The sequence below is a fragment of the Lampetra fluviatilis genome, chromosome 2, assembly GCF_964198595.1.
Source record: "Lampetra fluviatilis chromosome 2, kcLamFluv1.1, whole genome shotgun sequence".
Taxonomy (NCBI): Eukaryota; Metazoa; Chordata; class Hyperoartia; order Petromyzontiformes; family Petromyzontidae; genus Lampetra; species Lampetra fluviatilis.
In genome coordinates this window covers 23,955,618-23,973,870 of record NC_136276.1, presented here as the reverse complement: position 1 = coordinate 23,973,870, position 18,253 = coordinate 23,955,618, and the positions used below count along the sequence as shown (strand labels likewise).

Sequence of the window (18,253 nt, the reverse complement as noted above, 5' to 3'; positions counted from 1 at the left end):
CAGCCTTGAGCTGACCCACTTATTTAATAATTTAATTCCTTGGCCTTTTTGGGTTTATCCTTGCTCCCTCAGCTGCAGGAGAACAAGGCGTATTTCTCCTCCCTGTGTGCACGTGTTCCAATTAGCTCGGAATCCCTAAACACACAATCAGTGATGATTCCTGGCTTTCTGTGGTTGTGATTTAGACAAAGGCGCCTCTGCTTCCTTCCATTGCCTTCGAGTTGACACTGCCCTATTATTCGCCCATGTGTTGAGGTCATAGAATTCGTTTTGACTTCAGTAATATTATCATTCAGTATTGGATTAGCAAATGGCAATGGTTCATTGATGTAGCTCGCAGCCTGGTCTCCAATTTGAGCGAGCGCGAGGATCGATAATTTAATTTTGACGTTACTTTAAAACCATGCAGGATGGTTGGGCTTTTTGCCTTAACTATGTCTGGCTGACTCTCCCACTGTCTCTGCCGCCTGCACGGGTGACATGTGCCCGTTTATCAGGCCTTATCTTTCCTTGAAGCAAGGTTGCAAATTCTGCCATCCTAGCCCTCCTTCAGTTCATTACTTAACAACACCTGGTGTTTTGCAGTTTGCTGCGCTTTGGTGTGTTTTCATTCATTATATATCAATGATGGAAGAAGGCTAGGATACAACACAGAGACCCATAGACTCGCAACATAGATCCACAGAGACACGGAGACTCACACAGAGACCCATAGACTCGCAACATAAGAGACACAGAGACTCACACAGAGACCCATAGACTTGCAACATAGATCCACAGAGACAAAGAGACCCATGGACTCGCAACATAGATCCACAGAGACACAGAGACTCACACAGAGACCCATAGACTCGCAACATAGATCCACAGAGACACAGAGACTCACACAGAGACCCAGAGACTCACAACATAGATCCACAGAGACACAGAGACTCACACAGAGACTCAAAGAGATCCACAGAGACACAGAGACTCACACAGAGACCCAGAGACTCGCAACCTAGAGACACAGAGACTCACACAGAGACCCATAGACTCGCAACATAGATCCACAGAGACACAGAGACTCGCACAGAGACCCATAGACTCGCAACATAGATCCACAGAGACACAGAGACTCACACAGAGACCCATAGACTCGCAACATAGATCCACAGAGACACAGAGACTCACACAGAGACCCAGAGACTCACAACATAGATCCACAGAGACACAGAGACTCACACAGAGACCCAGAGACTCACAACATAGATCCACAGAGACACAGACTCACACAGATACATATAGACTGACAAAGAGACCCATAGACTCACTCAGATAAAAGAGACACATAGACTCGCTCAGAGACCTACAGACTCGCTCAGAGACCCATAGACTCGCACAGAGACACTGAGACTTACACAGAGACCCATAGATTAATATAATCACAGAGACCCATAGGCTCGTAGAGAGACAGAGACATATAGACTCACAGTGATCCATATACTCACACAAAGACCCATAGACTTGAAGATGCCCAGACTCAGTGAGACCCATATACTCACACAGAAACCCATAGACTCGCATAGAGACCCATAGACTTTTACAGAGACGGAGACATAGACTCACACAGAGACTCACAGACTCACACAGAGACCCATAGACTCACACAGATACCGATAGACTAACTCCAGCCGAATCCCGCTCCCTTCCTGAGCAGCATCGCAGCGATGTCCATGGAGCTGTACATCGCCGTGTGCCTTCCCCTCCGCCACGCGCGCCTCTGCAACCTCCGCTCGGCCTATGGCTGCCTCGCCACCACCCTGGCGCTGGGAGCCGCTCCGGCGCTGACTCGGCTCGCGCTTGAGATCTTGAGCAGCGCCAGCCAAGGCTCCACACTACTGCTATCTACCGTCTTCTCTAACAGCATTCAGGGGGGTGGCAGTGCCGCCTCCGGCCCCGGCTCCTCGGTCGCCGCCAACAGCAGCCTCCAAGCGGCCACGGGAGCACCAGGTGAAGTGCGACTGAAACCCGTCAGACCATCGGGCACACCGCCCCTACTCGCGTCAGAATTTGTATTTATACTGCACCATAGACTCGGCACTGCACCGTAGACTCAATACTGCTCATAGATTCAACACTGCCTATAGACTGAATACTGCCCACAAACTCAACACTGCCCGTAGACTGAGCACAGCCCGTAGACTCAACGCAGGCCATACACTCAACATGATGATTTAAAAGTGTATATCTCCAGTAGCTTTCTAATAGCGGAATGAAGAGCGTTCTACGTGGCTGCAGAAGCGCATATGAAAGTGGGCGATGCAATGACCGTCTTTGTTCGATGGCTATCCAAAAGTGTAGTGTGCAGTATAGTGTTTCGTAGTGTAAAGTGTATAGTAGTGTAGGGTATAGTGTTTAGTAGTATTAGTGTAGGACTCGTACTCCGGCTGTCTTTCTCGTTCTGTTTATTCACACTTTAGAGTTCACACCTCCTCCGCATCATCGCTCCGTGTCTCCCCGTTCGCTCCGTTGCACCATCCGCCATCAACGACACTCTCAGTCTCTCCGTTCGCTCGTTCCGCTCCGCGATTCCGCTCGCTCTCTCTCCTTCTCTCCCAAGGTCCGTTACTCCGCTGCTACCCTACTCTGTACTCCTCCGATGCACTGCTACCACTGCTACCGTACCCTGTGTTCTCTCTATCCACTGTTACCGTACTCTGTGTTCTCTCTATCCACTGCTACCGTACTCTGTGTTCTCTCTATCCACTATTACCCTTATCGTGTCTATCTCTACTCACTGCTGCTCCTCTCTTCCCTGGGCACCAATCACTCTAACTCCAACCAAGACTCCCGTCTCTCCGTTACGCTGTGCCTTTTATCCCCGCACCAATCAGTCCCAATCAATTATCTCACCCCCCCCCCCGCTTTGCTACTCGCCCCCAGGCCCCCAGACTCAGGTGACCTTGTTATTCCCGCCAGAGCGGCGCCGGTCATTAGCTACTTACCCTCCTAACCAATCACCGGCCTGTGTCCTCGGTTACCCCTAACACCTGTCGCACCTCTTAACGACGTCTCCCTCACGCCCCGACAACAACAACCCCGTCCTCAGATACCCCCCACTGTACACTGCTCGCTTGCATAGCAACAGAACGCGTGGCGTGTCATATTTCAAGTCCTACATTAGTGTAGTGTATAGTCGTGTATAGATTTTTGACCATTGTGACTGTTGGACTCCCGTTCAAACAAAAACCTACACACACAGCAATGATCTGCGATCCCTAACCCCCAGCTCTACTGAGCAGCGCGGCCCAGATGGCATCCATCGAGCTGGCTCTGAACATGCTGAGGCAGGTGCCAGCCGTGTTGGTGCTGGTGCTGGCCTACCTCTGCGTGATCGGGAGCTACGTGCTCGTGTCAAAGGAGTGCCAGAGGGTCTCGCAGCGAGGGAGGATGAGGAAGACGATCGGCGGATTCCAACAAAAGTCCAAGAACATAAATCTCGGCTCCGGAGAGGCACCTCTGCCGGGCAACAAGGGAGCTGGAGGCAAGCAAGGCACTCCGTTGGAGGTGATCGATCATCCATCGTGTGGTCGCTTTTGTGCCACGGTAGCGAGATGTGCTGTACATTTGGAGTTTGCGTGTCTCTTTCCCTGTGATCACGTGGATTTTTCTCAAGGTCTTCTGGTTTTCCCCTCCACATTTAGAAACATGGGTTTAGAATGTTTGGCTGCTATAAATGTCTGTGTGGTAAGCCACTTCACTGGGCTATCTTTTGTGGCCGGATCAATTCTGTAAAAGAGCTGTGTAGCTCAGTGGGCCTTACCTGGTGAAATGCAAATAGTACAAAAAATAGCCCAGTCTCCCCCCCCCCCACTAAACCCAGGAGCACAGAGTTCTGGACAGATGTCCGCAGAGTTTCTGTAGCCCCTCTGCGTCGCGGTTTGTGCTCTCTACTGGGCTCTGTTCTGGGCTCTTTTTTATTTTTAAATTGATGGCTTAATGACACATTTTAATAGAGCTACACAGCTCAGGTGGCTTTACCTGGTAAAGTAAAAACATTTTCGCTTTTAGTTTTAGTCTAATTTAATTAGATGTGTCGGGTGGTGGTGGCGGGTTTAACGACACATTTTAAAAATAGCTACGTAGCTCAATGGGTCTTACCTAGTAAAACAAGAAGAAATTGTTTATTTTTAGTTTCGTTTCATTGGTTGTGTCGGGTGGTGGTGGTGGCGGGTTTATCGACACTGATATTTTACTCGATCTCCCCCCTCCCTCTCCCACCCCCCCGACCGCCCCTTCGCCAAAATCCCAAAAGTCTCAAGACGCCTCCGAGGACAGCAAGAACCCGAACCGCGCACGCAACACAATAGGCATCCATGCGGTGCAGCTCACGCTGTACCTGAGCGCTCTCTACTACCCCTACATGCACGGAATCATCGATGGCACGGTGGCCGTGCAGGAGTGGCGTCTGCGCTACCGGGCTCTCGTCTTCCTCTTCTGCTTCGTCCTCCCGCGGGCGCTGTCTCCCGTCGTGCACGGAGTGCGGTCCCGGGAGCTGCGAAGGGGCTGGCGCAAAAGGATCGGAGCGGCAGGAGCAGGAGGACTGGGAGGAAGAGGAGAAGGAGTGGGCGGTGGAGGAGAAGGGGAAGGAGGGAGGGAGGCAGGGACATTATGAGGAGTAATGGGGTCAGAACGTGGACGGGACGTGTCGCATGAGAGCGTGTGTGTAGTCTGTTTATTCTTCTTTGGTACCCATTACGTAGTTTAAGCAGATCATAACACTCAGGATGGTCTCGAAACGATACGTACATGAATGTGAATACTGGACACCTGTGATGACTGGACATCTGTGAAAAAGAGCTTCATAGCTCATCGGATTCCTCCAGTCTAAAAAAAGAGTATCAGTCTTTATTAAATAACTGTGGAGGCAACAGCATCTACCAATCTTGATTTGAATCTACCAATAACTATGACCGTCTCTGGACTACTACGACCTTCTTCAGCTGTCCACTGTGAGCGATTATGACTGCGGAGAACAGCGAGCAGCAGAATTGCGAGCAGGCGAGATGAGAGCCCAGACCTTGAGCAGAAGCATCGCCGCACTGTGGGCAAGAGTTGTTGCTCGTCCACTGAATTGGATCTGTGTTGTGCCACTGCTGGTGTTGATGCTGAAAAAATTACATTTCCCTTTTATCCTCAACCCTCTTTAACCTAATCGGCTTACAGCCACTTCTGAACTGCTTACAATTGGCTCTGACATTTTCTCCCACGTGTCCACATTCATATTTGGCTGTCTTGAGCTGTTATTTTAAGGACGTATTTGTAGCGCAGTTTTTGGCCACCAGGAATACGCGTTGTCCTTCTTTGAGTTCATCGTAAAAGGAGGGTTTTAGGAAGCCGATGTTCTGGTATTCGAGTTACGTTGTCCTGCACATCTCAACTGAGATGAGGTCACTGTTGCCTTTTCACTGGGGATCCCAGCTCTCGCCAGCACCTCAACTGCCTACGAGCTTGCACGATTTCCACCCTTGTTGACGTGTACGTTTTAAACGCGTGGTCTATTGTTACGATTACATCAGCCTCGGTTAAATAATTAATCGAACACTGTCGTTTACACCAATATAATCACCCGATAGGCTCAGTGATGGCATCAAAGTTGTTCTATTGAGACCGAAACAGGAATAATTATTAACAATCCTGGCTAATCGCCTGATGAGGCTGGTTGTTGTAATCACCGGATAAATGTCATGGTCCTCGAATTGTAAATGTTGTGGATTTACTCTCCAACGCACCAGTGTGCTGTCGTCACTAATAAGAACGTTTTGTTTATGTCATTAACCTTACTAATTGGCTGTGTCGGGTGGTATCGGGTTTAAAGACACATTTATATTTATGTAATCTAACCCCCAAAAAAACCTTTATTATGGGTTTGCAAATGTGATTTGTAACTTTGAACCTGACCCGTGTATCAATAGTTCAATTTTAAAGTACAATGTAACCTCCCTTAATATCGTAAATTTACCTTCAAACAATATCTTGAAGCAGAAGACTGGTGCTGGACACAGCCACATTTGCAAATGTAATTTGTAACTTTTATCCTTACCTGTAATATCGATAGTTCAAAGTTACTGTGCCATTTTATTGAGGGATTACTCCTGTCTGGCGTTGTCTTGGTGTGGTCTGGAACGTTTTTGTTGTTGTTGCTGCCTTGCCTAAGTTTGATAAATTGGACTAATATAGTTCATTTACTATTTATATTTAGTAACTTGCTTACCATTTGATCTATTTTGCACTGCCCTGATCGGAGGTGCGGGGGAAGGACAACATACTAAACACAAACAGCAGTTCCATAGAAATTACTTTCAAATATAGATTATTTAAAAGTGTATAGCTCCAGTGGCTTCCTAATATCAAAAGGGAGAGCGTTCCAGACGGCCGCAGCAGGGCATCCATAATCACGAGATGCGGTGACCGTCTTTGTTCGATGGCCACCCAAAAGCCACTTCTGCGAGGATGACCGGCGTTTGCGTGATGATGGTTTATGCTCCTTGACGCGATCAGCAATGTAATCGAGGGACTGCACAAATCGGCAGGAATGTATGTACTTATGAAATTGTACTTCTGAATAAAGTATAAATACTTTATATATATTTTAGTGGCTTTCTTACCTTTTCTTTAGTTTACACTCCTATCGTGTTTGTGTATTGTGTTTGTTGTTGTAACTTTCAGACCCCGTGTCCATATTGGACTTCTGTGAAGGAGAGCATCATAGCTCATCGGATTCCTCCTCTACAATAAATATTCTCACTCCAATAAAAATTCTGAATCTGAAAGCAACAAACGTAACGCTACGTATCGGCAAACTAAAGCACAAGCTTGGAGCATCAGCACCAGTGATACGGACATCAACGGTGGCCCTTGTGTACTGTGTAGCCGAGTACTGTGCATCAGTATGGACCAGAAGTCAGACTCGACATTTTGATGTCCAACTGGACACTGCAATGCGTGTATCACTGCAACCCTCAAGTCGACAACACTTTAATGCCCGTGCTGGACAAATCTCCCCCACCCATGCAACCCTCCGGGAAGTCCTGCGAATCGAGGAAAACGGTCGCCATCCCATTCACCAGGACTTTGTTGTATGTGTCGGGTTATGAAATTTTGATGAAAATAATAAAAATTAATAATTTTCCAAAAAATGCGCAAATCGCATTAATTATGTTAATGTGTGAGTTACTATGCATAAATTATGATGGTGTGAGTAATTGTATGCATAAATTATGATAATGCATGTAATTATATGCATAAATCATGATACTCACGGAGATAATCGTAGTAATTTATGCGGATGCTTGCGATTATGTTACTGTGGGCAGTTATGATAATTAGGCTTAGCTTCGTTTATCCATTGTTATATCAATCAGGATAATACGATTATCATCGATTAAACGTTTACCGATTATCTTAGTGTGTGTTATGATATTTTAGGTCTCCATTTTCATATCTCATCGCAGGATACAGTTATCAAGAATAAGATAGTTTTGCAAGGACTTGGAAGGAACACTCGATATGCTTTTGTGATACCAATTTTATTCTAACAAGCATGTGACATTCTATCATGCAGGTCAAACATGCGTCAATAATTCATGAGCAAGATTATTCAATGAACTAATATGAATGACTAAAATTTTACTTCTTCATTTGCGAGACTATGCATTTACTAAATTGAATAACTCAAAACTCTTATGCATTTGCGATATTGTGCATTTAACGAACTGAATGGCTAAAACCCTCCTAACAACCAGGCATCTCATTAGTTCGTTTTTGTATCGATCACAATCGGTGACTGGCCGAGTTTGAAACAAGCATGACACACTTCATTTTGCGGTAATAAAAAGCACTTATTGTATTCCAGAGGCGAAAGTATATGTCAATAGATTCATCGGCAAGTATAAAATCCTTTTAACGGAATGTTTGATATAATGGTGGGTGAGGGCGCGTGTGTGGGAGAGCGAATCTGGCTCTGTTTTAATTAATTCTTCGGCGAGGCTCTGACAAAGAAACCGGTTTGACAAGATTTTCTCTGTGTTTCCTTGAGTCTGGATGTGGGGAGCAATACGACCTCTGTCCGTGCGAGCTGCAGCCGAGACTTTCTCCGCTGTGAGGTGAGCGGCGGCGCTCGTTCAGAAGACTTTGACTCTCTTTTTCCACGGCGGGATGACGAGTCGGTTTTGGTTGATGCTGGTCGATCTGGGTGTCGCTCGTTGTCGCTCGTTGTCGCTCGGTGGCGCTCGGTGGCGCTCGGTGGCGCTCGGTGGCGCTCGGTGGCGCTCGGTGGCGCACGGTGGCGCACGGTGGCGCACGGTGGCGCACGGTGGCGCACGGTGGCGCACGGTGGCGCACGGTGGCGCTCGGTGGCGCTCGCTTGGCGATCTCCGCCTTTCCTGCGGGTTGTTCGCTGGTCGTCACTCTGACGAGGAGCGATGCTTCGTTCGTGGCAGGGTGGACGTTGGCGTCTTTGTTGGCTTCACTCGCAGCTCGGCGACTCAGGGTAGCGATTCTTCTCAGTTGGTGCAGACCTCGGCTTGTAGTGGCACGTCGCTAACCCGCGAACCTCGTCATTCTGGATGACGAAAAACTTCTTGACGATCTGTGGTGGAGTCGAAGCCCTGGCGACGAGATGGGGCTCAGAGCCCTGGCGATCTGTGGTGGGGCCCGTGGCCCGGATGATCTGTGGTGGGGCCCGTGGCCCGGATGATCTCACTTGAATGGATTTTTTTTCCGGCTTATATTGAGAAAATCCACTCAGTTTCCCGAGTTGTTCAAAGTCTGTCATAAAACTTTCCTGTGGGTGGGACCATCTGCATCCGTGTGTGTGTGTGTCGTGTGCGTGTCCGTCCGTGTGTTTCGCGTGCGTGTTTGTCCGTGTGTTTATTAGCTTTGAAGACACAGCTGTGTGTCGTTCTGGAAGGGGGGGGGGGGTGGGGGCCTCGTGACGGCGCCACCGAAGTTATCCATTAGCCAGACCGATGATTCGCGTCGAGTTATATATATATATAAAAGAAATATTCGAATCCATGTTTTTGTTACTGAATAATATTTGTCGCGAAAACCTACGCGTTAAGCGAGCTTAATTATTCCCTCCCTTGCTCGGGATCTTTTGTCTCACACAGCTTAAGTTTTGGTTTGGAAGTTGAAATGCGACTTATTTCCATTATGCCCCAGTTATGCCGAAACCGTGTTCCCGATGTTTCATCGTGACCCGATCTCTCATGGAAATGTTATTTCCTCGCGTGTGCAATTTTTGCTGTCCGTGTTGTGGGAAGACAAAGACGGTTGTTTCCACGGTGGAAGCACCCGGCGCATGCGCTTATTTATTTATTTCCGAGAGCGTGTTAATTTCCTTTGAGCCATTGCCCGGGAGTTTTATTGGTGTCATTTCCTCGCTTTTGTGCCTGCGTGTGGAGATCCTCTCGGAAAGACAAAGACGGTCGTGTTGCTCGCTTCCCATGGGGTGTTCCGTTTGGCTAATCCCGAGAGCCTTCTCCGCCCTTGATTCCTCTTTCACTTAATTCCGTACTTATTATTTGACTTCTTGTGATTATTTAATCTGATATCCCGGCTAGGGATCTTTGTTTTGGAGCGAAATAGATGTCATAATTATTCTTCGATGCTTCGGCCCGGCCGTGTAGAAATTCTTTAAAGGTAAATCATGTCAGTATTTAATTAACAATGATGGGTCGCGATTCTGGTGCCTGTAGTCTGGTTATCAATTGGAGTAAGGATAGATACTGTTTGCTTACTCTTCATGGCTAAGTTGGTAATTGTTTATCTAACATGGTTCGTCAATGTTGTTTCCTTTGTTAACAATATTATTATATATTTCGTGGCCTGGTTTTGTATTTATCAAAGGGTTTTTTTAACAAAAGGATGTCCTCCTGACCCCCCCCCCCCCCCCGTCTGCAATTCCCCCCTCCCTTGTTCCTCTTGTGTGAAATTCGGGGAGTTTTTATGACCTTGATTGCCCCCTTTAGTCTTTTTGAAAGGCGAGGAATGTGCATCTGTGGAGGTGTGGGGGCGTGTTCGTTCCACGTTGCCCCGTGTCTATTAAAAACGATATTATATCTGTTGGCAGAATAATTCTTAAAAATAATAATATTAAAAAAAAAATTAAAAAGGGGGTACATACACAACAGTCCGCCCGTTTGAAAATTATCAGGGGTCGATTTGGCCACTGGCGAATTTTCAAACAAAGTAATGCCCCCTTTTTGTCATGAATCCCATCAGCCGCCCTTACTCTCGGCGGTTATTTCTTACGACGCGCGTGCACGTATTACAATCTTAACCTGGTTACATCTGAAATAAGCAAAGAAAATAAACAACACGTTAAACATCGATATTGCGTTACATCGGTTCTCATACATCATAACTCCGACGAATATTCATTTTTGTTTTTGCTCAACATGGTTACATTTGAATTAAGCAAAGAAAATTACAACACGTTAAACATCGATATTGCGTTACATCGGTTCTCATACATCATAACTCCGACGAATATTCATTTTTGTTTTTGTTAAATCCTGGGAAACGCTAGGTAGCGGTTTCGAACGCATTTATGCGTCACCTTCCTCATGTTGCCTGGTTTACCACTTATCACTTTGATAATTCGATCACGGTTTTCGGGTTCGTTTTTGTAGTTTCCTCTCTCACTCTCTCGCGTCGTGGGAGTGTGTGGTGAAAAATTGTGCTGCACATAACCAGAATTCGCGCACATGACCCACTTTGACACTTGGTTCGTGGCGTTCGCTCTCTCTGCGATTACATGCACATTTGCCGAGTCAGTGTGTCGATTTAATTCTGTGCCTCGTAATGTTGCCCTCTTTGTTTTTACGAGTGTGTTAGATTCCAACACCATTCCCGATATGTCATGAACATTCGTCTCCATTTTAGCACTCCGATCCACGTAAATTTTGGTTTCCCTTAGATATTTTTCATTCAAAGGCTCACGCCTGCGCTCCTCAGGGCGTGTCTCTGTGTGCTCTCTTTGTCTCTGCTGTCCGTTATCTACTGTCCGATCACGCTTCAATGCCACCCTGTCCCTTTATTCGATCCGCGCGTCATTTACAAGAGCACTGCTCGTGTTTTTGCCCGCCCTGTCACTTGCAGCCTGCTTGTATTTCCCATTGAGCTCGGGGTTTAACAAAAAACCTCGCTGGGTGGTTCATCATGTATTTGGACCGCATTCTGTGTTATTCCTCTATTCCCTCCTGGTATAGCCGGTGGAGGAATTGGTCGGAATTGGATCGATGGTGTTTGACCTCCCATCCTGCGATTCTCCTGAATGTTCGCATCCATACCTCCGCGGTCTGTGTAACACCTTCCCACTAGGTGGTTATCTCGCCATCTTAGTGTGCAACTTTGGCCTCGTGTGTGTCGTGGCATGGGGTGTTGGTATGGTTCTGTTCTGAACCTCCCCCTCCTGCGATTCCTCTGAATGTTCGGCTTTGTGCCGCTCTCATTCTCGTGCCAACCTCTCTCTGGGTTATTTTGCCATGTGTGCGTGCGCCCTTGCTCCGTCCTGCATTGTGGGACTGCTCGGTGATTTTTATTCCTCTCTGAGAGGCTGGGTTCCTTATCCCTCTCCCTGTGTTCTGGATCCGAATTACGATTCTTAGCTCTGTATAACCATGCCATGTACGCCTTGCTCTCTATGCGGCGTAAGGATGCGGTTTCTGGATTCAAAACCATCCTCACCCTTTCTGTAATCTCTGGGCTCAAGGATTCAAAAAACATAATTTTGAACATTTTATCTCCTTCGTGGTATTGATTCACATCGCCTGCGTAATACGCTCTTTTAAATTGTACGAGGTACAGCCTGAGGACGGCTGCTTGCGTTGTGGCCGAAACGTCGTGAGAATTGTTTTATTATGTTTTATTTTTATTATTTTATTACTTCCCTTCTACGTGACTTTACCGAAAGAACCAAGAAGATGTACGAGGTAGTCACGTGGATCTTGGTCCATGCCCTGGGTCATCGATTTTACAGCATAAAACCCCTCAGTGAGTGTCGAATATTCTCCAAACTTCCGAATCACTGCCAGGCTCAGTTGTTTAAAATCATTTCTAACCTTGTGTGGTAGTGACTTTACCCATGGGATAGATTCTTTATGTAAGCTTCGTTTCAACAAACTCGCTTTTTCATCCCGTCTCCTCAGCCCTCTAATCATTGCCTCCTCTTCCACTGTTGCGATATGTGTGTGGATATCCATAGTCTTATTGTGGGGGTCAAAATCGGGAATTCTGACTAGAGCCTTGTCCATCAATTTAAGGGTTTTACTGGTGAATAGGTATTCCGAAAGTTGATTGCCGACAGCGTCATCATCAAACAAGTTATCATCAGGCAATCTGTCACTTTGGTCTGTGCTGTGTCGGGCATGTTGCCATTTCCCTTCAGTTTTTGCCTCTGCCCTTAGAGGAGCATGTCCTGTCGACTTTACTTTAACATTTTGCCTCCCTCTATCTGTGAAGTTGTCAGTCTCACATGTTTTGTTTGCATATGTATCTCTCCATCCCTTCTCTCGAATTGTGAGGGTTTCCCTTTGTCAAGGATTTTTTGTTCGATATCCATAATTTTTTTGCGATCAGTCCCTTGACTCTGTCCACGTACCCAAGAGTGTGATTTACTGTTACTTCCATATTTATTCTGTGGGTCAACGTCTGTGAGTTTCGCTGATGTCGCGAGCACTAATTTCTCCTCCCTCTCGAGGGTGTGAGGACATTTCTCCTCGTTTATTAGAGACGATTTCTCTCCTGTTTCCTTTCCAAAATTTTCCTCATTCCACAATCCCTGTCTGTATACCTGAGTGGGAAGGCATGAGTCCTGTCCTGCCTTTTCTGCAGTTTTTGCATCGTGTTCGCCTTTGTTACATTTTTTCCAGTCACTTAGTTTCCCTCGAGGTGTGTTCGTGTTATCGATACAGCTCCCTTCCCATATGTCTCTCTGACTGTACTGCTTTATAACAGATTGGTCGGTACGTTTTAATACGAGCTCCCAGTAACCCGTAACCCATTAAAAAATTATTCTTAATCCCAGCATCTCAAAAGTGTGGCGGGAGTTACTTTGACATTTCCTTTCAGAGTGCATATGAACCAATTATCTCACAGAGTGTAGTCAATTTGACTCGAGCTATCTGTAATTTTCCGATTCAGAGTGCGTACCTCTAACCCCATTTATCACAGGATGTAATCGGTTTGATACGATATTATCTTAATTCCACTGTCTCTGTTTCAACCTGCTATTCTGGGTTTTGACCTTAGAGGGCGTTTTTTTTTAGTTTTACGCCCGTTTTCAATCACCATGCAATGTTCGATCCCGATATTCTGGTTAACACGTAGTGGTTCATTCCATCATCCATGCAAAACACTGTCTGTGAAAGATCCCGGACGACGCCACCCCATTATGTTGTATGTGTCGGGTTATGAAATTTTGATGAAAATAATAAAAATTAAAAAATTTCCAAAAAATGCGCAAATCGCATTAATTATGTTAATGTGTGAGTTACTATGCATAAATTATGATGGTGTGAGTAATTGTATGCATAAATTATGATAATGCATGTAATTATATGCATAAATCATGATAATCACGGAGATAATCGTAGTAATTTATGCGGATGCTTGCGATTATGTTACTGTGGGCAGTTATGATAATTAGGCTTAGCTTCGTTTATCCATTGTTATATCAATCAGGATAATACGATTATCATCGATTAAACGTTTACCGATTATCTTAGTGTGTGTTATGATATTTTAGGTCTCCATTTTCATATCTCATCGCAGGATACAGTTATCAAGAATAAGATAGTTTTGCATGGACTTGGAAGGAACACTCGATATGCTTTTGTGATAACAATTTTATTCTAACAAGCATGTGACATTCTATCATGCAGGTCAAACATGCGTCAATAATTCATGAGCAAGATTATTCAATGAACTAATATGAATGACTAAAATTTTACTTCTTCATTTGCGAGACTAAGCATTTACTAAATTGAATAACTCAAAACTCTTATGCATTTGCGATATTGTGCATTTAACGAACTGAATGGCTAAAACCCTCCTAACAACCAGGCATCTCATTAGTTCGTTTTTGTATCGATCACAATCGGTGACTGGCCGAGTTTGAAACAAGCATGACACACTTCATTTTGCGGTAATAAAAAGCACTTATTGTATTCCAGAGGCGAAAGTATATGTCAATAGATTCATCGGCAAGTATAAAATCCTTTTAACGGAATGTTTGATATAATGGTGAGTGAGGGCGCGTGTGTGGGAGAGCGAATCTGGCTCTGTTTTAATTAATTCTTCGGCGAGGCTCTGACAAAGAAACCGGTTTGACAAGATTTTCTCTGTGTTTCCTTGAGTCTGGATGTGGGGAGCGATACGACCTCTGTCCGTGCGAGCTGCAGCCGAGACTTTCTCCGCTGTGAGGTGAGCGGCGGCGCTCGTTCAGAAGACTTTGACTCTCTTTCTCCACGGCGGGATGACGAGTCGGTTTTGGTTGATGCTGGTCGATCTGGGTGTCGCTCGTTGTCGCTGGTCGATCTGGGTGTCGCTCGTTGTCGCTCGTTGTCGCTCGGTGGCGCTCGGTGGCGCTCGGTGGCGCTCGGTGGCGCTCGGTGGCCCTCGGTGGCGCTCGGTGGCGCTCGGTGGCGCTCGGTGGCGCTCGGTGGCGCACGGTGGCGCACGGTGGCGCACGGTGGCGCTCGGTGGCGCAGCTCTGCTGGCGCTGGGTGGCGCTCGGTGGCGCTCGCTTGGCGATCTCCGCCTTTCCTGCGGGTTGTTCGCTGGTCGTCACTCTGACGAGGAGCGATGCTTCGTTCGTGGCAGGGTGGACGTTGGCGTCTTTGTGGGCTTCACTCGCAGCTCGGCGACTCAGGGTAGCGATTCTTCTCAGTTGGTGCAGACCTCGGCTTGTAGCGGCACGTCGCTAACCCGCGAACCTCGTCATTCTGTATGACGAAAAACTTCTTGACGATCTGTGGTGGAGTCGAAGCCCTGGCGACGAGATGGGGCTCAGAGCCCTGGCGATCTGTGGTGGGGCCCGTGGCCCGGATGATCTGTGGTGGGGCCCGTGGCCCGGATGATCTCACTTGAATGGATTTTTTTTCCGGCTTATATTGAGAAAATCCACTCAGTTTCCCGAGTTGTTCAAAGTCTGTCATAAAACCTTCCTGTGGGTGGGACCATCTGCATCCTTGTGCGTGTGTGTCGTGTGCGTGTCCGTCCGTGTGTTTCGCGTGCGTGTTTGTCCGTGTGTTTATTAGCTTTGAAGACACAGCTGTGTGTCGTTCTGGAAGGGGGGGGGGGGTGGGGGCCTCGTGACGGCGCCACCGAAGTTATCCATTAGCCAGACCGATGATTCGCGTCGAGTTATATATATATATATATAAAAGAAATATTCGAATCCATGTTTTTGTTACTGAATAATATTTGTCGCGAAAACCTACGCGTTAAGCGAGCTTAATTATTCCCTCCCATGCTCGGGATCATATCTTTTGTCTCACACAGCTTAAGTTGTTTTGGTTTGGAAGTTGAAATGCGACTTATTTCCATTATGCCCCAGTTATGCCGAAACCGTGTTCCCGATGTTTCATCGTGACCCAATTTCTCATGGAAATGTTATTTCCTCGCGTGTGCAATTTTTGCTGTCCGTGTTGTGGGAAGACAAAGACGGTTGTTTCCACGGTGGAAGCACCCGGCGCATGCGCTTATTTATTTATTTCCGAGAGCGTGTTAATTTCCTTTGAGCCATTGCCCGGGAGTTTTATTGGTGTCATTTCCTCGCTTTTGTGCCTGCGTGTGGAGATCCTCTCGGAAAGACAAAGACGGTCGTGTTGCTCGCTTCCCATGGAGTGTTGCGTTTGGCTAATCCCGAGAGCCTTCTCCGCTCTTGATTTCTCTTTCACTTAATTCCGTACTTATTATTTGACTTCTTGTGATTATTTAATCTGATATCCCGGCTAGGGATCTTTGTTTTGGAGCGAAATAGATGTCATAATTATTCTTCGATGCTTCGGCCCGGCCGTGTAGAAATTCTTTAAAGGTAAATCATGTCAGTATTTAATTAACAATGATGGGTCGCGATTCTGGTGCCTGTAGTCTGGTTATCAATTGGAGTAAGGATAGATACCGTTTGCTTACTCTTCATGGCTAAGTTGGTAATTGTTTATCTAACATGGTTCGTCAATGTTGTTTCCTTTGTTAAGAATATTATTATATATTTCGTGGCCTGGTTTTGTATTTATCAAAGGGTTTTTTTAACAAAAGGATGTCCTCCTGACCCCCCCCCCCCCCCCCCCGTCTGCAATTCCCCCCTCCCTTGTTCCTCTTGTGTGAAATTCGGGGAGTTTTTATGACCTTGATTGCCCCCTTTAGTCTTTTTGAAAGGCGAGGAATGTGCATCTGTGGAGGTGTGGGGGCGTGTTCGTTCCACGTTGCCCCGTGTCTATTAAAAACGATATTACATCTGTTGGCAGAATAATTTTAAAAATAATAATATTTAAAAAAAAATTAAAAAGGGGGTACATACACAACAACTTCCAATAACGTCCCTCGTCATCACTTGAAGTCGGGCAAGCCCTCTTAGACCCATTTGCTTAACATTAAAAAATGCGAATTCAACCCCGATGAAGCTTGGAGAGCGAATTGGATTTCAAAAGAACTTGCAAAGACCTTGTGAACGATCTAACGCAGAAGATTCCTGATTTTGATCTTCCACGGAGTTCATGGTCCACCCTCAACCGCATCCACTGCACAAACCGTGGCAGATGCGGATACCTGACATACAAACGAAACATGCATAACTCTCCAGTGTGCCACTGGTCATCCGGAACAGATTGTACAACGTATAATGACACAGTGACTCGATCCACAAATACAAAGGAGACATCATGGCGATTCACTCCTCTGCTCCTGATGCAGTTTTCTGGTTTGACCACCTGAATGTGAAATTGTAGTTGTTGCTCTGCATCTACATCAGCTGTACAAATGCAGAAGCAAACTATAAACACTTGCACCACAACGTTCACACTTTAATTCAGCAAAGCACCGATAATAATTCATACAGCGTCTTAATATTTGAAATGTCTCTCCTGCAAGTAAGGCTGTGTCCTGGTCTCTTGAGATCTTCCCCGATTAACCCATCTTGGTGGCGAGATATTAACGCCCTCACCTGGTATGAAGGTCGTGGATTTGATCCCGATGCAGACCCTAAGGCCTGCTGTATATTTCGAGTTTTCGTTTCTCTCGCTTTCCCCGTGGTCACGTGGATTTGTCTCTGGGTCCCCCGGTTTTTCCCTCCACATCTTCTTTACCTAATAAACGTCATTCTTTGTCTGTCTGTCTCTGTGTGGACGCGCCCTTGCGAAGGATTTGGCTCTGGAACGGTGGGGTGTATGTAGAAATTTGGTTGCCAGGCAGCACGTCTAAAGCCCCGCGGTGGGAATAGGCTTTTCAGTTTTCCCATCCGTAAACTTTAAATTTGTAAAAATAGCGTTTTTGCGCGACTTTATCTATTTATTTACGTTCGCCGCCCGGCGCATAACAAAGCACGCTATTGCGCATGCTGAAAACGCTGAAAGTAGTTGCCCCTGGCAACGCACAAATGCCATCGCTGGAGGGTGGGGGGGATTTTTCATTCGTGTTCAAAATGCAAATAAATGTACACGCAACGCTGAGGTAAATTAATCAAAGTGTCATGTCTTCTTCGCTCCCCCCCCCCCCCACCTCAATGTGTGCACTTACTATTATAAGGTCGGTAGATACTAAAATAATAGCGCTTAGACAGGATTATTGTAGCGGGGGGCGGGGGGGTAGTGGCCCAGCCCCCAGCCTTGGCCGGCTGGGCAATCTAGGCGAGGCCGGGGGCTCTGCACGGGACTAGGCCTCACCACGGCACTCTTGTCAGGTGAGTACTTTGTGCTATAGAATCGATATATACTGCTACTAGTGGGAGATACCCGCGCGTTGCCCGGGGGAAAATATATTGAAAAACTTCTGAAAACTTAAAAACATAACATATGCAAATGAAAAGAAAACTTTGATCATTACCTCCTTAATAAAAAATAAAATAAAACCCAGCGCGCGGTGGAAAAAAACACACTCGTGCGCCAGAGATTCGATTCTTTAAATCGTGCAAATGAATCAAAGGTTGTAGATTTCTTTAGAATCTGCCTATTCCCGTTTAATCGATACCACAAATGCTCACCAG

The 18,253-nt window shown here is 46.4% G+C and overlaps 1 protein-coding gene across 1 annotated transcript; it reads left to right on the top strand.

Annotated features, from left to right (window-relative positions):
* The first annotated feature begins 1,709 nt into the window (after nt 1-1,709).
* LOC144937365 (uncharacterized) lies at nt 1,710-5,234 on the top strand. Its single transcript, XM_078864701.1, has 3 exons — nt 1,710-1,992; nt 3,272-3,549; nt 4,298-5,234. Exons 1-3 carry the CDS (start codon nt 1,710-1,712, stop codon nt 4,655-4,657), a joined length of 921 nt encoding a protein of 306 aa, XP_078720827.1. The 3' UTR covers nt 4,658-5,234.
* The last annotated feature ends 13,019 nt before the right edge of the window (nt 5,235-18,253 follow it).